Genomic DNA, 23,012 nt, shown 5'->3' on the forward strand with positions numbered 1-23,012 from the left:
TCATCTTAGTGGATTGTATCAGACAGCGGCTGCTCTGTCCTGTGACAGCAGCGCCTCCATTATCAGCTACATGGCAAGGGCATTAACATGCCGAAACATTATGACCACTTACATCGAAAGCGAGTCGCAGTGAGGCTCAATGGTTCAGTGGGTTCACAAATAATGTAGTTTTTTAGTGATATTCGCTTTATTTATGTGGTCAAGCTGCAAAAATATAAAGAGTTCGCTCCTCCCATTGTAACTGCTCTGATCTGATCATCTAAACACATCAATAATAACTAGTGCTGTCATTTTAACACATTAGCTCAGCAGCTCAAATTAACGGTGTGATTTTCTGGCCTCCATCAAGACATTTGCAGGATTAAAAAGCATTGATCCAGTCTTGTACATTGATGAATCGACCTCATTCATTTGTCCAAGCCTCTTAAGACCTGACGACCCCTTTCAGAGTAATTAGTGCCCCATTACAGTGAAAGCAGACGCCACACCGTTTTCATTTCTCCCCAATCATTTACTAATGTGTTGGCGAAGCCTGTTTATTGATGGCCAGTCAGACAATCTCCAAAGTAAGTACAGCCTTTTTTTTTGTCTGTTTGTCTTCAGTGGTTATTTCATAACACCACGGTGGATTGTCTCAAGATTAAAAAAACAAAAAAAATATTATGTACATTCGCAGCTGAGCACAGAAAACTTCATCGTCGTCACAGTCACATGTTGCGCGTTTTAAACACAACATTCAAAATACACTGATTTCCGCACACATCATTTTAGCATGGCAACTACTCAAAGGCTTCTCTTAGAAATGGCTTTGAGGTATCACAGGATCAGTGCAGAAACTAACTACACGACTCATCCGGAGTATATTTGCTTGCCAAAATGAAAACCCGCAGTGAAGCAAAACAACATGTTATCACCATGGCAATGAAAAAGAAATTGGTGAGGCTGTAAATGGATAATTGAGTCTGAGCTGCTCGTGCATCAGGAGTGATTTGTTGTTCAGAAGCAACACACTATAACAAGAAGCATCAGATGAATTGAAACTGCCTTCACATATGCGCAGCACTACACCTTCAAGAAGCCCTTTAAATCCCCGGTGCATCTAATAGGCTATTTCTACTTTCAAATCACTGTAACTAAAACGTAGATCTGAAAAAGAAAATCGCAGTTTTGGTTGAAACAAGTCAGAAGGGATGTTTTGCATCGCTGTTATACGCACACAAGCCCTTTGAAAGTACGACGCTGTACCTCCCTGGCTTGTTGTTACAGTACATCTGTTGGGTTTCCTCGGCAGCTGTGGCAGGTAAATAAATAATAAAATAAAGATGGAGTCAACAACAATCCAAATTTACTGTTACACACATACGGCTGTGATTCTTGACAGATTCACTGAGTCTCGAATCTTGACGTTTGTTTTGTCTTCTCTTCTCAAAGCTGAAGTCAGGATGATGCCAAACAAACTGCTGTGACATCAGTGGCTTCCAGACGCACCTCTGTGTCCGCTGTGGAAATCCTTCCGACTGGAAAGGTGACAGAAGACACAAGGTACAAGTCAAAACAAATCCACCTTTAAAAATAATATGCTATCTAGTGGCAATAAACACACACTATATGATTCAAATACAGACAAATATATACGCAACGCTCACTGATCACTTTTGATCACGGACACAAGCTGAAGGCACACAACGTAAATTTCCCTTTCCCACACTGGCATGAGGATGGAAGCACACACACATATGACATCACGTAACGTAATATATCCGATGCGGAATTGACGCTCATGCGGGACAGAGCCTCAAACTCACTCGTCACTGCCCCCCAATGAAACCTTTTAGTGTTACATACTGTTTAGTTCATTTAAATTACATAAAATTATTCATCTTACAAATCTGAATCTATTAGCCTCACAACATTTAGCATGATCTATTACAGATTTAATTACTGTTTTTACAACTGAACATTATGTTAAACTCACTGCAGAAATATCTAATACAATTTACATAAATTTACTTCTAATGTTAAAAATACATTTTTTCTTCACAAACAAACACAACAGACTAAAAAGAATTCTGGTACAAACGGCACAAAAAGAGTGACCAAATTCAGCAAAGGAATTGTGCCACTCACACTCTGGGGTTGACATGGAACGCTCCACGTCTCTCGTCAGGTTGTAGTATTCGTATGTCCTCTGCCGATGACCCCCCAAACACATCGGCTTGGCGTTGAAGTGTTCGCCCTGCTCATGACACAAGCACAGATTTGTACACATAAATACGTGCTGTTGTAAGACAAAACCCGCTATTTGCTACTCTGGTTCCCAGTGGAACGTTTGGCATCATAAAATGATCCAGAATTTTAATGGTAAAAGAAAGAAGCGTCTCAGGGGGAGTATCACGTCTGTAGGCCACTGGCTGATGATAATAACCATGTTACAGACGGCAAATAACCTCCAAATAGAATGTGTTGTTAAATCTAATCTCTTCTCTTTAGACTTTGCTTACAGGATCCGTCTTTGTTCCGCTCTGTGGCATTGACCCAATTCCCCACATGTGGTCATTAAAATTGTATCAAAGATGCAGAGTCTGAGTCTGGTGGAGGCTGGGGCTGCAGGGTGGAGGGGTCCCATGGGGCCAGGCCCCCCATCACGGGGACATAACGTCATCGCATTCACTGGATTTTGCTTTCTAGTGCACCTCACAGTCTATACAGGAGGGAATTTATTATTTAGCCATGCGTACCCCGGGTTATGGACTCATCGCTGCTTATTGTATGGAATCTATAAAACCTTCAGGCACCTGCTCCCCCAAATGTTTTTATTTATAATTCAACGCTGAAAACATATTTAATTAGCAGCAAAATGTGTTACATTTAAAGGTTTATGTATTTTTTTAAGTTAACTTGAATATTATTTTTGTCTTTTTAATTCAGATGTTAGTCAAGATATCAATAATTTAATGAGATGATCATTCATTATTCACAAACAACCTGGGATAACCTTTAGTTACAATGAACAACAGGAAGGTGTGATGCTAAATACAGAGCTGTGAAAGATATTTACAGTACTATAGTTCAGTTTTAGGGCATGGCAACATGTTTTTTTTGTCTCAGAAGCTGCAGCCTCTCAGCAAGAGTCGCAAGTTCAAATCCAGCTGGAGGCAACTCGATTGTGAACCTGGATCTTTCCTCTGTGGAGTTCATATTTTTGTTTTGCTTGTGTTGGTATCCTCTGAGAACTCTGGTTTCTTCCCTCCCTCAACAAGAATGCTTTGAGTATCAAATCACTTTTGTTGATAACAACTTTTATCAAAAGAAATAGTGATATAAACTACATTTTTAGTATTATTTTTATTTTATTTTTACAAAAATATTTTTAAAAATAATGTCTATTATATAAAAAAAAGTACAGCATAAGAAAAAAAACGATTGAGATAAATTAAGATTGAGATTAGATTAATGTAATTATAATGGCAAATTATGAACAAATCAAATTAACAAATAAAAAATACAATTTAAAATGAAATTTTATTGAACTGATGTGGAAAAACAGTGCAACTTAAGAAGGTGTAATGTTGTATTGACCTCAATGAATAATCCAACAAGGAATAAATCACTTAAGGAACCAATAAAGTGATGACACATTCATGATCACCAGTAATGGCAGTTTGACTCTCTTCGCCCAGCATGTCAACAAAAGCATCCAGATGTGGAGTTCTGGCCGACAGATGTTTATCACGTTCAGGAAGCCTTTGAAGCAGACGTCATTAAAATTCACAAACATTTGCCAGCACCTGCTTTCTTCTGCGCCCGCTGCACGTCGTCTATCTCATACAGCGTTATCTCGTAGGCTTCTGGGATGTCGGGGTCCACGCTGTAAGATCGCACACCGCTTCCTGAACGCCGTAAGGAGGGGGGGGTGTCATTGGACAGGCGGCGCTGGTGAGTACCTAGGTCAGGATGAGGAGAGAACAATATTAAAACTATGACCTCATGTTGTGCAAGCTTTGTACATAATAATACAATAACTGTGTTCCGCCATGCTCCATGAAGAAACTCGCCTTTTATTATTGCTTTAGTCTCCTTGTCGGGCTCATATATTAGAGATATGATCATGTGCACACCAAGGCTTTTAATGTCAGTAAGGAAGCCACACATGACTGCAGCCTACAGATGTGAGTCATCCAATATGAATGTCACATTAAAATGTTATGCGGCCAAGTCGCACAGACGGATGAATGCATTGTAGGAAGCTGCTCGCTGAAATAACTTTTTTTTTTTTGATAAGGTGGAGCTAAGCATGTTTCCATCACCCAGATATTGTTGACCTATTTCGATTATATGATGATATATCCATAAAAACACTGGGGTTTTGTTGGTCGGATTAAACATCGCTGCCTGTTCTTCATAAGGCTCCACTGGAAACACCTTTAGCATCACAGTCTTGGTCTTAAATCATGAGGTAGAAATTGTTATGGAGAATACAGATGAAATTATTGGGAAATTTACTGAGCTGGAAGTGTGTGATTGGATGGCTGAAGCCCACTCACGCAGACTTGAACAAGCAACATGAGAAAATCTTCCTGGCCCTTTACCTGTGCTGCCTCTCCTTCGAGAGGATCGGCTGTGAGAGCTCCCTGGCGAGCCGCTTCTGTCGCTGACCGAGTCTCTCATCGAAGTGCCGCCAGCAGTGGCCTCGCTGTCCCGGAACAAGCTGCTGTAACCGCCGCTCATGGTGCTGTTTCTGTGAGAGAAATGCAGGGAGGTCTTGCCCATCGCCGGGGGCAGGTCACCACTCAACACACTGGTGGTGTCGCTGGCGTGTCCACTCATGTGTGTGGGAGTGCGGGGAGACGTGAGCTGGCTGTACGGCGAGGGAACTGCGAACGCCTGTTCAGATCCCCCCACTGTTGGACTGGCAGTTTTGTCTTTAAAAAAATCAGAGATGAGGCCATTGGCAAATCCTTGGATGGCAGATTTGGTGGATGAGCATGTGGAACTCTGGCTTGGCGTTCGACTGAGGGAACGATGGGAGCGAGGCGGAGACGAAGACAGAAACGTGGACGTTCGCTCTGTTGTCCTGCTGTCCGGCGAAAGACTTGCGCTTCTATTGATGGACTGCTGCATTCGCTTGTGAGGAAGGCTGAGGTTTTTGATGCTGGGGGCCGACAGACGGCGGACTTTGGGCCCCACCATCTTCAGTTTACCCACTGCAGAAAGTTTGGAATGGCCATGTTTGGAGGGTTGACTTTCAGAGTTGGAGTGTTTATGGCTGTTCCGACTGTCCTTCTTGGGACTCCTGCTTGTCCTGGGTAAAGTACAGTCTCCCTCTTTGCAACCTTTATGACCCCCCTCACAAACCCAGTCCAAGCTTCCCTTAGACCTTCCCCTCTCCAGTGACGGGAAGTCTTGTGGGATTCTCCCGAGCGAATTAGTCTTGCTAACCAGCTGCGCTAGTTTCGTATTAAAAAGCCTGCTGCAGTCCTCATTGGGGGACATAGGCCTCCCAGGCATCAGATCACGTTTCATGCTTATCCCAGAGATATCGCACAGTGAGCCGACGCCCTTCCTGGACAGGCTGCTTGTTTCTTGCCTGTATTCTCTTTCATATTTGACAGCTGAGGAGCTGTGGAGATTGTGGGTCATTGGGGAGCGTGGTCTGCTGTGTCTGCTTTCAAAGGGTGCACCTGAGCTACACTGGCTGGAAGACGCCACGCCTACTGGGTCCCTCTGGTCTTCCGCCATGTGACCCAAGTGTTCCTGGTGGTTGGCGTTTTGCCAGCCTCTTGGCAAACTACCTGTCGTCAAGTAAGGATAGCTGGTATCTAGGCAACCATGTGACACACCAATTAACACGTTATTCCCAACACGTCTGCAAGCCATGTCCTCCCCCAACGTGCCCCTCTGAGTGTTGCTGGAATAAACATGATCACTGTCTCCCGGGTGGCTTCTGTCCGTTGTATTTCGGGGGTTCTTCTCAAAGACTTGGTTTTCTGCTGAGTCTTCTAAAATGATTGTGCCACAGGGGTTTTGGCCAAACGCTGAGTTAGTCGTCTTTTTACAGGATTTTCTCTTATACATTTGTGATGTCGAAGCCTCGCTGTGGTCTATTCCTGTGGTAACGTCTGGACTTTTGACACCACTCCCCCTGAGCTCAGACCTTGTGACTCTGGTCGAAGGGGCGGAGGGGTTTTCGTTTTCTTCCAAATCACAAGGCATATCAGAATGTATAAGCATTGGATTTATGAACGATGGTAAGAGGTTTTTGCTCCTTTTACCCTGATGGGAATTTTCAGTGGCTGATACAGTGGCGTCAACAAAGTCTTTGGTGGTGTCAGACGTTTCTGTAACTGAAGATTCGTCGCTAATATTACTGATAATTCTGATTGGCTGAGCGCTGCTCTGGCCCTCAAGCTGGACGGGCGACGGAGCGTTATCTCTGATGCAGATGATGTTTCCTCCTGCCCGGCTGCCGTGTACAGCTCCACTTATGGTCACCTCCTCCACCATAGAGAAGACCAGTTCATCTTGGCCTTTGAGATCCAGCGGCTGCTGAACTGTGACAGTGATGGTTGCCTTCACTTCCTTCACATTCTCTTTGGGTCTCTTCGGCAACTCATCCCCAATAATAATGCTGGTTGCCAAAGGCTGAGAAGCAGAGGACGAAGACGGTGGAGAAACTGGTGAGCTTTTACCAACTGGCGAGGCTCTCTCGTCTGATCTGAACCAGTCATTTAACTCTTGATATTTTTGTTTCCGATTCGGCAGATCACCTGTCGCATCTACAATGAAACTATGGGAGAGAGCATTATCGCTGCCCTTCATAGTTTTGGGAGGCTCGCCATGACAAGACACATTGGGAGTTTGATTCATCACCTCCTCACTGGAACTGGTTGCACTGCACTCCTCGCAGTCATACAGACCCGAATCCTCTCTCTGGAAACTGTCCCCGGGGTTGGCACCATCTGTTTGCGTCTCGCCAGCACAGGGCTGACTGCAGCCAGACCTTTGATTTACCAACCTCTGGGGTGCTTCCGAAGAGTCGCTAGCTTTCTGTTTCAAAGACTCCGTCAGGGGTTGTGGTTTGGTCGCATGGTTGGCACAGGGAGGTGATTTGGATGAAGTCTTTGTCAATTCCGTCGTTGCTTCCTTCCCGTCAATACAACCGAGACGCTCTTGTAGCTCAGCAAACGTGTCACATTTCAGACAGTCCCTCTCCGGTGCCTTGGGCTCTACTTTCGATGGGTCACTGTGTGTTAGAAGAACCTCCTCTTTTTTCCTGTCAACCTGTAGCTTGGGGATTCGTAGAAGCTCTTGGAGCAATGCTGTGAACTCTGGATCATCCATGTCAGCTTTGCTGGGGTGTAGCGATGGGATGATGGGTACAAACTTTGGTTGTGTGGTTCTTTGGGCTTCCTTATTGCGGATTAGTCCTTCAGAGTCCATTTGGATGACTGTGTCACAGGACTGGTCGCTGCTGGAGTGTTCATCCAGTTCTCCACGCAGACGGAATTTACAGACGTCAACATCGACCTCATCTGTGGAGTGAAACGCTCTCAGGGAGAAGGGCTGGGGGCCTCGCTTTTCTCGAGTCAGGCTTCGGCCACGAGGGGAGCATGAGGTGGACTGCTGGTGTTGGACATGCAGTGCATTAGAAGAATGAACTTGTGATCACACTCAACAGACAGTTTCTTATAGGATGGTACCTTAGTTCTCTTCTGCAGCCTGCGGATGCGAGAGGCCAGATGAATGGTGGAGAAGGTGTCTTGCAGGTGCTCGAGAGAGTTAGTGACCTGTGCAACCACTGTTGTGTAGCAACTAGCACTGGCCATGGACTCACGGAGCAGCATGGTTAGCTTACTAGACCTGCACAAGGACAAACATCGGGTGCATCATTTACATTTGAGCTCATGATATTAGCTTTCAAAGCGTAGCTCTGTGGATTGAGGTGCCCATTGCACCATCTGACTGTGTAATTTATTTCATTTATAAGCCACACCCACTGAATTTATGAAGAAAATAGATATTGTACTTAGAAAGGCCGGAACGCCCTACAAGCCACGGGTGCAGCGGTACAATCTATAGCCATAGAAATGTCAATGATTTCTATGTGAACCAGCTTAAAAATCTCTGAGAAAACCAGACATTCATGAAACATGAACTCAGGCATCATGCTGCCGATGTAATTTGGCTCATTAAAACAGACCCTGACGGTTAATAGAAAGGCAAAAGAAAACAAGCACAGGGGAGCAGCAGCTGGCAGCTGAGACGGACTGTTGTAGCGGAGCTCCAGGTAACTGGGCGAAAACAGCCTATGATACGCCTGTGAATTCATTGGTATGACGTGAGGCTTAATGTCTTGGCGGCATGAAGCTCGTAAAATCCACATATTAGCCGCAGCATTGTTTAAGTCAGCAAGAAAAAACATGAGAAAATGAAAGGATTTTAAGTGTGGCATATAGTCCAGTCAATACGGTAAGTGGGTCACAGCGAGATGGGAGGCACACGGGGTCACTTCAACAGTGACTCTCAGGCCAGGGTAGTGTGGGGACCCCTGTCTGAACACTTAGGAGTATGAGCTTCTGAGAAACTAGTACAGCTTACTTTTTGGGAATGGTCCGATGTCCACTGAGAAGCGACAACACGATTGGTCCCAGCTCGGAATGAGGGGTTTTGTTTTTATAATATCCAGTCAAACCACCCATGCCGGTGCAAACGTCAATCATGGTTAGCTTCGTGGGTCCTCGTGAACCTAATGAGTGGCGACAGGGCAGGAACATATCTATTATTAATTCATGGATGATAGTCCTCACAGTTGGTAGGTGCTGCTTAGCAATGGAGACAAGCAGAAACCAAAACAAATCTCGCCCAATAAGCATTGATTTTACCTTTGCCTATCGTGCTGCTCTCAGTCCGCGGAGGCTGGACGTGGAGAGTGAAGAACATTATGGAGGTGTGGGACAGGAACGTGGTGAAGTCGCTGTGCCGCCGTGCTGCAATCGCTGCGTCCAGTAGGGAGGCAGCTCTCTCAGCAGTGGGCGCCTTAACCCGGTTGTGATTGCGTATCTGCGGGACACAAATGCAGAAAGTGCTTTTAACTGTTCCCCTCTCATGGTAAAGCAAAGACACGCGCCTACATTTCACTTCCCAATCCAGTTTGCATACCTGTATCCCAGAGGCCGAGTCCTCTTGGAGTTTTACGTGAATGGGGCTTCCTTGAAAGCTGCTTGAAGATGGGACTATTTCCCCGAGGAGGTCCCTCAGAGTGTCCTCCTCTCCACAGCACAGCTCGATAGCTGATATGGACACACTCAGGTCGGTCCAGGTCTTCTCTCGCCGCCGCTCAACCGCCGCGTACAGCCAAGAAATGGCGGTTGGAATTAAACCAAGCTTCTGGGCGCTCTCATCGCTGCCCACCATGCTGGTCCAGGAGCCTGAGGAGGAAAACGGATTTCAGTGATGGAGCACTGGATGGATTGGATAGGAGAGGGGCTAATCAAACCAACCTGCAGTGCCTACTAAACAAGGTCTGGCTTCCCAAATGGACCTTAACGTTGTGAAATACTTCTTAATATAATCAATTTAATGGAGTTTAGACTTGTACTTAGTGCATGCAAACTTAGTTGTTTGGATGTTTGCAACATCTTGTGATGCATTGTTTACAGAGCTCGATGGGTTTCTTTTTCCATGTGCAAAGTCAACTAGACCAGTCTCATATACAAAGTCTGCAAACTGTCCAAGGTGTCATCAGTTACTCACGTTTAAGATAAAAAAAACTGCAAAGTGAAGTGCACAGCTGAGCTAATTTAATGTGGTTTTCCAAATGAAAACAGTTGACATTTTTGTGATCTCACCCTTAACTTAACCAGCCAAAACAAATGGCTAACCTGGAATGACCCAGTTATTCTGACATTTTCACCCTCACAGCTCTACATGTACTCACACACACACACACGCGCGCACACACACACACACACACACACACACACACACACACACACACACACACACACACACACACACACACACACAGATAATTTAATAATATTGAAAGTGAGTATTGAATTTCAGCTTTCAGGTTGGATGACATTCCACAGTCCACCAAGTCAACAACTGCAGTACAGTGCATGAGGTCTCCATGCATCAGCACTGAATGCTCCTCTTTTAATTATTCATAAGGCGACTTCATCATTCATCTCTTGGGTGAAGATCATCTGTAGCCAGAGAGAAACAAGTCGCTGCCGGCAGCGCTTGTGTCACGAATGCAGTGTGTGTCTGGAGCCTTAAAAGACCCTTGTTGTCTCTGCATTCTCCAGTGGTCTGGGGTCTGCCTGGCTCAAGGAGGACTGCAAACACAGATCTGGTTTGAGGAGAGTATTTTCTAATAGGGTTTGGCTGCTTGTGTTTGACTCATGAGCGTGGAGCGAAGTAAAAACGGTAAACAAAGCAGCTAAAATGTGAATACATTAGCTGCTTATATGTCTTCAGCCTGTGGCCTTGAAGAAGCATCTTGCACCACAAAGTTGAGGAAGCCACCTTTATATTTCATGACTAAACCATCTGAGGCTTGTCGACTAAACATTTCCAATTCCCTTTATTCCCAGGATTGATGCCACGCCACGCACTCCTTGGCTGCATTGCTCTTGAGTTTTAAGGGTCTATATCGCTCTCTGTCTTGCCTTATCCGAACTCTAATTGAATGAGGAATGAAGAGAATTCGTTTACCCCAGTTAAAGGCCATGTTTCCCGACGCTATTCAGGCAGAGTAGTATTTGCCGGAGGAGATTGATATCCCCTGGCCAGGGGCCACATGTATTCGGTATCAGCCCACTAATTCAATCAGATTTACGGAGAGTGGCGTCATGTGACAGAGCCGCTCCAAGGAGACCCCGTCCTAACCCTGGGAGGGAGGGAGTGTGTGTGTGTTGGGGCTGAGGAACTATTAAACCCCCTCTGTGCCACTAAGTGCAGAGCCCCATCTCTCTAATGGCAGCATATTACGCTCCATTTTCTTCCTGTCTGCTTCGTGAGTTTGGCTTAGACACCCATAATGAACAAGCTTTTTTTTTTTTGGCTCAATGATGAATAGCTTAAAAAAAAAAGCTTTGAGCGCTTGAACAGAATTTAGATGAGAGGATACAGGAGGGGGGGTGGGATTTGGAACATCAAGATTTGAACCCGTAACCCCTCACGTCACTGGCCGATCACTTACCCACATCAGCACAGCCCAGACCCAGAACACAACCGTCACTGCCGCTCAGCACACAGCGGATGACGTCAGCCAAGACTCCCGCGCACACCTCAGCCTGCTCAGGGGAAGGAGGACCAAAAAAAAACATCCCATGATTCATATCTGCACTGAAAACCAATCAATGAAAAAGACAGCAGCATCTGCCAGGAGAAGGGCTGCATACTGATTCTGCAGATCCTTTTAGCTTTCGCCTGTAATTGATGGATTGTGAGGCTGAAGAGCGTTTTCCAGACCAGATCGGTTTTCAGGTCATCAGACATGACATACAAATGTGACAGTCCGCCGTACATTTCAGATCAAATGCTACTGAGGCTTAAGAAAGAGACTGTTTTCATTTAAATAAGACTGGTGTAAATATTATTTAAATAATAATTATTATAATAATAACTTAATTAAGAGATTCATTTTATGTGTCTTGTGAAAATGTTTTACTGACTTTTATTTATGTTATTTATGTTTTTGTTTTTACCGTAATAACTAAGGTATAAATATTAAAAGAGTAAAAATGGCCCGTTTCACAAGAATTGTTCATTTTAAAATATGTGAAATGTGTATATGCTCCATGACCTTTAAAAATAACCGAGGTGAGTTTTTTTTTTTAATATTATTAAATAAATCAAATATTGTTTTTACATAATTCAACAGTCAGGTGACATGTATTCGTCAAATCTTTTATGTTTATATTTATATATTTTTCATATATATTTTTTTTAACATCTGCAAGCAAGTAAGTCAGTGTAAAATTCTGTTTTACTGAGAAAAATGAACCATTTTCATCAGGATTTTTCCATGTTTTTTTTAAATCATCAGAAGTCAAATCAATTGCTCACGTTGTTTCATGAAATTATATTCATCAAAGAAACATTTAGTAGAATAGAATATTTAACTCCACAATTAAATTATATATATATATATATATATATATTTTTTTTTTTTTTTTAATTTTTTTTTTTTTTTTTTTGTGAATTAATAAGGTTTTCCTCTCTTAGTCGGCAAGTGTAAATGCGCTGATAATCCACACTTATGGAAGGTCCTAACCTGGCTTGACTCCTGAGGGTAAGCAGCATCAAAGCTGAAACTCTTGAGCAGACTCCTGGAGTCCCGGCCAAGTGTCATCGTACTCAGGTGAAGGCTCTGACTTCCAGGTTCCATCACGATGACTCTTTTCTTGGAAGAGTCAATTCTGAGAACCGGTGGTTGCCCTGGAGCTTCGAGGAGTGTCGGATTCACCCTCAGCACCACTCTCACCTGGAAACAAGAAAACCCCATGGGAGGTCTTCAGTTGAAAGACAGTTTCTTTACTGTATAAAAGTATAATGCAACAGAAACTGAGCCACAAAGACGACTCACAGTCCCAAAATACACGGTTTCTGGGCGAGTAATTGATTTTCTGTCAACACGGTGACAAGGATTGTTTTTTGTGAAAGGACACGGCAGCCCCAAGGTTAAGAGAGGAGCCTTGTCTGCCTCCTCAGACATCCACCCTCCACTGCACACTCTCCCTCCGACTGCCGACATTTTGAGAATAGCAACACGGGGACATGGCTGTGTAACGTGGAAGGACATCATGTACTTAGGAGTTTTGTATTGATTACTTATCCGCCACCCTTTGCCAAGCATCAATAAATCAACCTGGCTCCTCTGATGAGCTGACGGAGGACTTTTCCTGAAGCCATAAAATATCATCCTCATCCCTCCGGTATCAAGGAGAGCCAAAGTTATGGTCAAGACCTGCATTACGGTCTGACTGCTCCTCCGGGAGGTGCAGATGGGCCTATTTGACATGCTGCTCTTTTTGACCTTGTTAAAAATTAACAAATCACCCACTGAGGACACAAATATATGGATACACAACACGACGACTAAACACTACTGCGACATGAATTATTAAATCTGCGGAGGGACGTCCTCACTGTGAGACCTGAGCTGACTGCCTCACTACGAAATCTGGTAAAAAGTAGCTTGGTCTATAAAAATAACTTCACATAAAAGATGCAGTAGCAACAGTCCTCTGAGATCAACAGTCCAGCTTTTGGAAGCGCGAGCAGCTACCAGATGAAATATTACCTGCAGCTACATTTGATTGTTGACATGAAGTGAAAGTACATGAACATGTCTACACACACCAGGTATAAAGGCACTCAACGGGAGTCAGAGTAACGTTGCTATTTGGTTTGCAGTCAGTAAGATTATTTCACATATAATATGTTTCATGAATAAATACTACGGATGCAACAATACTATTTTTTTCCAAAACAAGTAGTGTACAAGTACTTACATTTGAGTACTGACTGATACAGATACTGAATATGCCACTACAGGGAGGTTTTTTTTTTTCCATATATATCATTCTTCTTTTCCATCTATAACGTTCCTCAGTCTGTTGTTTTTGTACATGGGTGGGGGTCAGTTTCACTGCAGTACAAGCACACATTTTCCAAAATTGACTTAAACTGACAGTGAAAACTGTGCACAGCTATAAAATGATATTGGTTCATGGTATCAGTGGCCATTGAGTACGAGTACTCAAGCCCGGTATCTGACCAATATCTGTCCTAAATACAGTGTAGTAAAAATGTAATTATCATATTGTCTTTTGTTGTATGCATTTAACCAGTGCCTTTATCTTGCAGTAACTCATTTTTTCAGCCATATTTTGAGTTTTTTGGGAGTATCTTGATATTTTATTTAAGTAACATACATACCCTCATATTGTGTTTTTTACACAAAAATATTGCTTTTTTCCTGTCCAATTAGATATCTTCTTTAGCATTTGAATTACCATTGATAGCATTAATTCAAATGTGCTCAGTGGGAAAGTATGTAGCAGTTGCTGTTCACGCTCGTGTAACATCCATGGTAATAGTGAGGGAGACCATCTGTTCTATTATTAACACTTCCAGAAAATGTATTTTAACACGTTCATCTGTTTTGGAGTTATTCTGCGAACAGACAGAAGAAGACGATCACTATTGATGTGATCACCTTTTGCAGTCTCTAACGTGTGGATGTGCTCTTGCAGCTCCACGTCCTGTCTGTAATGCATTAAGTGATTTCTGTGGAGGAAGGTCTTAAATTCTGTTTGATCTTCACTCACTGACAGGCATTTTTGGGGGGTAAGCAGAAAACTGCAGACAAGGCAACATGTTGCCATCAAGCGTATTAGATTGTAAATCTTTAATAGACTGGTTCAGTAAAGGGGGTCGGCGCTGATAAAAGCCAGCGTCATGACACTCGCGTCGGCCAACAGTGACATCATCATTCAGCTTGCTGAGTTCTTTTCCCTGCTTGTCATCATTTTCCACATCATGTAAGAAGTTGCTCTATCTGAATTATTCAACGTGGTCTTTAACAAGTGGAGAAACGTTTCCTCCCATTGTCAGAGGCAAAGTGGCAGAGTGGTGGGCAGCTGCTGGACGACGCCGACGTCCATGTGAGCCTCATCTGTAACTCTAGACCAGCCAGGGAGTCCATCTTTGAGACGCGAGGAGGGAAAGCAGGCGCATTGATCTAACCAGCATCTCCCCGAGGAGGTGAAGTGGTAGCCAGGGATGGAGGCATTAGCAGCATATAATATTGTATCATGCATCAGGGGTGATATGAGATCTCCTCCAAATCGACTGTGATGTCTTCACAATGGGATAAATGTGCTAGCAAAAACACTTCAAGGTTGGTGGTTGTGGGTCTATATTTCTGGAGCCTTTGAAGCAACTGTTGGCTGATCTTTTGATGCTCTGTCTTTGGTCCTCGCCAATCTTCGTAACAGCCCGTCACATAATTGGATCCTCTTGATTTCCGACTGGGCTTGCAGCTAACACAGATAATTAATTCATAAGATTCAGATAAGAGGGTGGTATTCAACTGGAAATCATAATGATGCTGGGCGTGAGCAGATTTTGTCTTGATATTCAAGACCAAATTCAGTGAGTTGTGATGGCTGATGCTGGAATTTAAACCTTCAACTAACAAAACCAGTGAGTCCTTATTATTTCCCTCTTTTTCTCACTGGACTCAGAGTCTCAGACACAGGGAGTCAGGTGTCAGAAGTGTTTGATAAAGATGCAAAATATTTTCATGGTCTGGGGAGATGATTTTCCTTATCGCCCCCTGAACGGTATTAACGGGGTGAAGTGGGTAAGGGCTGGAACTAGGTTACATTGGGCAAGAGGTTGGTGGCCCTGGAAAGTTGCCAGTCCATTACAGTGCACATGTCAACTGACAATTCAAATTCAAAACCCTCAGACCAGTCAAACTCTTTCTCTCCAAGTGTCTTGCTGTGTGCCAAGGATTTTCCCATGGAAGAAAAGGTACAAGGCTTATGTGGGAGTTGAGTTGAGTTAAGGACGCAAGCGACGCCTTAAACAAGATTATGAAGATGGCGGTTCTAAAATGTTACCTCATCCTAAGGGATGTGAACCCAAACATGACAGCAGTTCTTGGGTCAAAGTCTCAATGGAAATGAAGGCTGGTGGGATAAGTATGCTCAACCTCCCGTGACAAATGGTGTCATAGTGGGGATGGTCACTGTGAGAATGAACCTGCTTTAAAGAGAGCCATACGTGAGGTGCCTATGTTACAGGACTGAAGGTACTGTGTGAAGGAAAATGGATTGAATAAAGCACGAGAGTTTCCCTGTGGGGTGGAGAAATGTGAGGGAGCATTTGCAGAAATTTGTGTTAAGCGCACGAGCTGCCAGATCAGTAAAACAGCTTGTTGGTGTTTCAGCGTTTGTGCTTTCTTTTCCCATGAAAGACCAAGGTTTGAGAATAGTCATTGCAGATGCAGTAAATGTTTTCTGTGCAACATTTCATATTATATAATATGAATATGATTTTTCATAATCTTGAGTTGAGTTGCAGTAAAATGAATGCAACTATTGGGCAGTAGCTGACTGATTTTACACAGTTCAATAAGAGTCAGTCATTAATGACAGAGTGTAAATGCAAATGCAGTAAAGTCAGATCAATATGGGAGTGAACAAATTGAGGCTCAGTGGTGTACCTTGCTAATATCCGGCGTGTCCCTGGTTCTGGTAGCAGCTTGGAGCAGGCAGGGGGGAACCGGTGGAGGGTTTTTCTGGATGATCTCCCTGAAACAAGTCGGAAAATGAGCTGGAGCCGCTTCAGAGGCCTGGCCCTTTTTCCTCGATGTCAGATTGAGCTTCTCCGCTGCCCTGTGGAGACGGAAGTCGGAAGATTGTCAGATAATCCCTCACACTGACTGAAGATGGAGAGAGACAGATGGAAGTTTACCTGGCTAAGAAAGACATGGCGGCAGTGTTGGCGATGTTCACAACTCTGGAGATGTGAGGAATCTTGGAGTTGGTTTGCACCACCCCAGCACCAACGCCGCCAATCGTAGCGTCTGCTGCAGCCTGCCAGGAGAGAAGTGATGTTTGGATGTGTTACTTTTCCACCCACTTCACAGTGGCACCAATATTATGACAGAATTATGACGTTAATGTGCGTCTAAGTAGGGCATCAACCCGGAGTGCTTGGTTTAGCATACTCCATTAGCTGTGATGTGGAGAATTCTGATCAATGCAAGACGGCAAACAGAGCACCATGACTCAGGAGATGAGAAAGTCGTCTCCATAACAGTGATTCACTGTCAGCCAGCTTCTTGACTGGCATGCCATTGTGTCAGATTTGGGTCATTGAGTCTCATAATGGCGCTGTCAGACGACAACTGGAGCTTAAAGGCTCATCAGCGGGCTTCTTTTGAAACAACGGTTGTTGGGTGTTACTGCAGATGACGGAGCGTCTATGTCATAATAAGGCTGTAGCAATATAATATTAGCAACTGACCGCTCCACATGTTGGTTACATTGAGGTCATTGCAAGAGACTGCATGGTCTCAAAGATCGGTGAATTAGAAACAAGGCCAGCGAAGGTTACACACCACAAAATGTTTATAAGATCCGTCAAAATAGCCAGATTTTGCTTGGTCCAGTTTGGCTTGTTTTGAGGCTGTTTCGTGTTGCAGTTTAAATGTCCTTCAGCAGTTTTACTTGTGACTGGTTCAATTATATTTCAATATATAATATTGTTTAGAGACAAGATGGCTGTACTAAAAAAGCTGACATAGCCAGAGTAGATCGATCCTAGTTTTTATTACAGCAGAAAATCATTTTTTCCCATCGAAAAATAACCGCTAACTGCCGACAACTGTTCCAGAAGATCTTAGTAATAGTTGAACAGGAAGCAAGTACAAGCAGCCAAATAATTCAGATGCTGGGTTCCTCCTCCCTTCCTGTTGGCGAACATCTGCTTTGTTTCATTCCCTGTATTTGCTCCGGTGCTGCCTTTCATTATCTGCTATTTGCTTCTCTGTAATGCTGTTGAATCACTTTCCTTTTACCTTCAGATTTTCCCACTCATCACTGCGTCATTGCCCTAACATGAACTGCCACGATGTGCATGAATCAACTAAAAATGGAAGAATGCCGAGTCAACAACTCTAATGGTGTTTCCCCAAACCGTTCACAATATCAGTTGTGGAGTTGTGGCTTCCATCTCAATATTGCTGTCTCCCTGCTGCACTCTTAAATATGACCACACCCCCTATTGATCTCAAGTGCTTTTGGACATGGGGGCTTTTATGACAAGGGTAACTCACGACCCGATTTCATTCCATTAGCAAAAGCACATTTAAACAGCGTCCTCTATGGCGGAGCGTGTGCTTAGCCGCTATAAATCATCGTCCGCTGACATGCGCACCCATGAAGACGCTTTAGTCGTGGTGCTCATTAAAAGTGGGGGGCGCTCGCTTGAGGATGAGGTGTGATTTAGAGTGAGGGCTACCTGGTGGCGACCGGGATTTGAAGACACCAACTGCAGCTGCTCCTCCACCCATCGGTCCATTTCAGGCTTGGTTACCCTTCGTCTGAGTGTCTGAGGGGTTCTCTGGGGTGTCTTCGGGCTCTGAGGGGCACTTTTGGAACTGTAAGGGCTCTGAGTCCGACTGTGGGACGGGTGTGCTGCGTCCCGGGGAGCTCGGTCCGCGTGTCTCGATGGGATGTGGTTCGAATCGAAAGGACTGGACGACTGTCCCCTGCTCAGAGCCAGGTGCACGGCTTCCTGTTTGAGCTTGTTCAAGTTGGTTCCGCAGGCTCCACAGTCGCCTTGTTCCCAGGACTCTGTGTTGAATCTGGTGTGGACTCGGAGGTTGTCATAGAGGAAGACTGACAGGTCACTGGAATCCTACAAGAAAAACATACATAAGATGATCTCCTCCAACAATGATGTCAAACTCTTGACTGGTGTCCTGAACTCCCTCCGGCTTATTCACCTTAAGTGAATTGCAAATAATCATATTCCCTCAAAAAAAAAAAAAGTTGCAGACAAGCAGAAAGCATTGAAGACATGATCACAAAGCAGCTCTAACAGTTACTCACAGAGAAGCAGGTCTGGGCACTTAGCAAAATAATCATTGACTCAACACTATTGACTACAGCCACTGCCATCATCTCGATCAGCCATTACAGGCATGGAACCTTGTGACGGAGAATAAGGATGCATTTTTACAGCAATGTCAATTTTCTTTAAAGGATGTTGATCCTTCCTGTGCTGTTTAGCTGCCAATTTAGGTTGTACCAATGAGGGGAGCCTTACAGTTAAGGAGTACAGGGACGGCACAGCACAGCGGAAACGTGTGGCACCGCAGGACGTTTTTACACAGGACGTCTTCACCGGAGACTAGACTTTAGTGTTTCCTCTAAATCAAACAGGATCCACTTCAATGATGTTTACATTGTAGTGGGCTTCATAAAGACTGGATATGAGTTCAAAAATGTATTTTGAGGGCTAGTGTGTCGACTTCCTTATATCCAAATTGATGCTCTGGAAACACCTTCCAAGGGAAGCATCCAGGGGGCATCCTCATGAGACACTCGAACCACCTACTGCTCACTCCTTTCAACACGGAGAAGCTCTACTCCAAGTCTCTCCCGAGTAGCAGGCCTCCTCACCTTATCTCTAAGGGAGACGCCAGCCATCCGTCAGAGAAAACTCATTTCAGCCGCTTGAATCCGACATCTTCTTCTTTCATTCGTGACCATAGGTGAGGGTCAGGATGAAGACCGATCGGTAAATCTCTCTTACACACAACGGTGCAGTAGAGTGACTGCAATCCCGCCGATTCACCGATCAATCTCCAACTCCCTTACCCCCTCACTCAAGAACAACACCCCACGATACTTCTCCACCTGAGGCGAGAAGTCATTCCTCACCCGCAGAGAGCAAACTATCCTTTTTCGGTTGACAACCATGGCCTCTGACTTAGTGGTGCTGATCCTCATCCCAGCCGCTTCACACTCAGACGCAAACCAACCCAGAGAGAACTGAAGGTCACACTGTGATGGAGCCATGAGAACCAAATCATCAGCAAATAGCAGTGACTGGATATTCAGGCCACCAAACTACAAACCCTCCCCAACAGAGCTGCGCCTCGAAATCCTGACCATGCCAACCAAAACCTGGATTGCCTTCTAACGGTCACTTATCAAATGTTATTTAGCCTTATTTGGCTCACAAGCTCTTGTCAAAAACTCGGCTCTGACCTTAAAACAATCTCTTGTAACAACAAAAAATTAAATGTATTTACACAGTCAAACACAACAGGAATTATGAAGATCCTTTTTGTTGTGTCCTTAAATTCTCCTCTGAAGGTTTCTCCTGTCATCCATTTCCAAGCTTCCAACACGAAGTCAGTGACCTACATTCCCCCAGAGAGGCTCGCAACTGTTGCGTGAAACAAAGTCCTGCAAAACTCAACAGTGCTGAAGCATCACCGGCTAAATTTATACCTTCATTCATATTTGTCAGCAAATGCTTTTCCGAAATAAGACAGTGGCGCTGATCCAAGTTGGCGCTGTTAGCTTAGTCCGCTGTCGTTGATGGATGGTATTCATCCGTTGAAGAATAATTCATCAGCGCTGGGCAACCTTCTTAGAGACTTCCCATCTTATCTAAACAGCCAGCTCAATTTTAAAGAAGCCGTATTAGCACAATCGTTCTTTTTAAAACGCGAGCTCCGATCAATAGATCTGATTCCTGTCCGTGGCCACAAGATAGCATCTCTCTCTTGACTCTGCAGGTCTGTGGTCTTTCTTTAAAATCACTGGCCGAGCCCTCCCACCGGCGAGGACCAAAATAAATCGACTTTCTCCACGGTGGACATGACACGGGGATGTCAGGATGAAATATTCATGCCCATTTGAAACCACTCGCATAAGAGCGCCACTGGTTTGCATTGTGGATTTAAGTGTGCGTGATGGATGTGGATGGAGGGTGACAAATGTCCGAGAGGATTCCCGGAAAGGAGGCGAACGCTGAATGATGTGGCTGCATCAGCATTAACACACTTACCGGCCGTTTCATAAGTGTTAAATGAAGCACACATCAAAAGCCCGATTCTATTAGCTGATAATATGTTTTGCCAATGGATTCATGACAGGAGGGATTAAAAAAATATTCATGAGAGGGAGGAGAGTAAAACGAGTCAAGGACCTTTTTGGAGAACACTTTAAATTATTAGAGAGCCTGCAAAGAGCGTCGAGAGGAAAGAGAATCAGGAAGGAGACAGAGATGAAGGGGTCTGACAAAAATTGAGGTCTTTATGCTGGCGACAAACGTGACCAAAATTATATGAGATTTAAGGAGAACAGTCATAGAAGTGGTCATAGCTGTATCAGTGTTGATCCCTATTTCAGCATTTGCTGAGGCCAAAGTCACACTGAATGAAGGAACATTTATTTGAAACTTTTTCATCAGAAATATATTTATTATTTATTTAACGTTATTGTATTTCCAATTGTTGCATTACATTAGAGCCGTAACAGTGCTTTATAACAACACACATTTTGAAATTTTATGGCAGACCTGGTATGTTCTATGCAACTCTAGTTTTACATGCCTGGTTAAGGAAGTCGTTGTAGTGAAGGTGGGTGCTTCAGAGGTTGTAGTACCTGTATTAGCCTAGTTTAGTGAATGAATGTTGCAATTATTACTATTGATATCATAAAATAACATTGAAGTTTTGACTAAACTTAATTTGGTATTGATAATTGTTTTGTTTCTCACATTTTTTTCATGTACTAAACTGTATTTTCTATTCTCTTGCCATCTTTTTGGGGGGTGCCATTATCGTCATCTTCAAAATAAAATAATAATTATAATATAATAAAATACAATAAAAATCACCTTCATATATTGGCTTTCATTTTTACAAGAACGCTATGTAAGATTTTTTTTTTTCCTTTCAACCTATTATCGGTCCTGCGGAGCGGAGCTGGAACTGACCTTGCAGGAGAAGTGATGGTGGACCGCCAGACTCAGGGCTTGTTTCTTCAGAGCAACGAGGGTCGCCGAGCAGTTTTCACAGCAAGTAACTTTCCTGTCGGACCTGCTCGGGTTGACGCTCCCCCGGCATAGAGTCCCGAAAGACATGATACGGTCTCCAATAGATCCAGGCAGGGACTTGTAGGACGGGACGGCGTCAGCTCTGTGGCACATATTCCGGAGCGGCTCGTCCCTGGACCCTTCAGGAGCGGGACGCTCCCTGCAGCTTTCTTGATTTCCGAGGGAAAACTCGCCGTGATGCTGCACTTGTGTTCTCTGAGAAATAAAACACCATGATGCCGAGTGTTTTGTTTGGTTAGCGGAGCTGCATTAATGGAAACTGACAAGTGCAACCACACCCAACTGTTTCTGTTCGGATGCCCGAGCGCAACTTCTTATCTTCAACGTAAATCCACCCCGGGAACCGTAAAGTCAAGAGCTTTTCTTACCCAGTTTCTCGTCGAGCCGGTCAGTCTCTCCCCTCTGCGCGTCAGAGATGACATGACAACTAGTTAATATTTAAAAGCAGATCCGAACAAAGGCGGGAGAGACTTTTTTTAATTTCCCAACCATCTCCGTCAATGTTGAGCGAAATGACTCCGTCCATAAGCGAGTCCGTTAAAGGAGAAAACAATTGTTAGCGGTCTGAGGAGGAGAGTGCCACAGATGGAGAGGGGACAGCGGCACAGTGCGCGCTGGAGACGCTCATGACTTCATTGAGTGTTGTCCACCGACTGGTCCGTGAGGGGGCAGTAAAACACACGAATTCCGGATCGTTATCATTGTATAATAAGTAAGTATTTCACAAACACCTATCAGTTGCGATTATAACTTATATATATATATATCAGTTGCGATTATATATATATATATATATATATATATATATATATATATATATATATATATATATATATATATATATATATTTTTTATATATATATATATATATATTTATATTTATATATATATATATATATATATATATATTTATATATATATATATATATATATATATATATATATATATATATATATATATATATATATATATATATATATATATTTGCAGTAACAGTTTTAATTGCGTGTTGAATTGATCTTTGCTTTTTTATCCAAAACGCATGGTTTCCTTTATAATGCGTACAGTTTTGTTTTTGTAGTTTGCCCATTTTCAAGTTATTTTGTATATTGTAGTAATATTGCATTAGTGTTTCATTGCACTGGTTTTGATTCATGTTTATTCTAATATTGAAATTGTATTTGTATATCAATATATTGTTAAAATGAATAGGATTTTTTAAATGAAATATTTAAATATATGGGGGTTTATTTGTTTGATTTTGATTTAATTAATGAAATTGTAATCCGTTGAATTGAAATTTGGTATAGAGCTAGCAGAAAAACGTGAAAGTAAAATTTAAAAT

At 43.4% G+C, this 23,012-nt stretch overlaps 1 protein-coding gene across 4 annotated transcripts; it reads right to left on the minus strand.

The window, feature by feature from the left end:
- Positions 1-424: 424 nt before the first annotated feature.
- Positions 425-22,263, minus strand: kif26bb (kinesin family member 26Bb). 4 transcript variants are annotated; one of them, XR_008416245.1, is made up of 16 exons: positions 22,035-22,263; positions 21,547-21,861; positions 18,049-18,447; positions 16,498-16,619; positions 16,247-16,418; positions 12,284-12,493; positions 11,207-11,300; positions 9,160-9,428; positions 8,883-9,060; positions 8,599-8,746; positions 7,701-7,860; positions 4,590-7,623; positions 3,789-3,944; positions 2,128-2,236; positions 1,364-1,517; positions 425-1,291 (listed from the first exon to the last, which is right to left on the minus strand). XR_008416245.1 is itself a non-coding variant. In XM_053881467.1 (15 exons), the coding sequence occupies exons 1-15, from the start codon at positions 22,086-22,088 to the stop codon at positions 1,469-1,471; spliced, it is 5,385 nt and encodes a 1,794-aa protein (XP_053737442.1). In that variant the 5' UTR covers positions 22,089-22,263; the 3' UTR covers positions 425-1,468. The 4 variants fall into 4 exon arrangements, 3 of the variants coding, with proteins under 3 accessions (XP_053737442.1, XP_053737441.1, XP_053737440.1); XM_053881467.1 differs by having other exon boundaries at positions 425-1,517; positions 16,247-16,334; XM_053881466.1 differs by having other exon boundaries at positions 425-1,517; positions 4,590-7,620.
- Between the last annotated feature and the right edge of the window lie 749 nt (positions 22,264-23,012).

This window comes from Synchiropus splendidus, chromosome 12 (assembly GCF_027744825.2).
Source record: "Synchiropus splendidus isolate RoL2022-P1 chromosome 12, RoL_Sspl_1.0, whole genome shotgun sequence".
NCBI classification, from domain to species: domain Eukaryota; kingdom Metazoa; phylum Chordata; class Actinopteri; order Syngnathiformes; family Callionymidae; genus Synchiropus; species Synchiropus splendidus.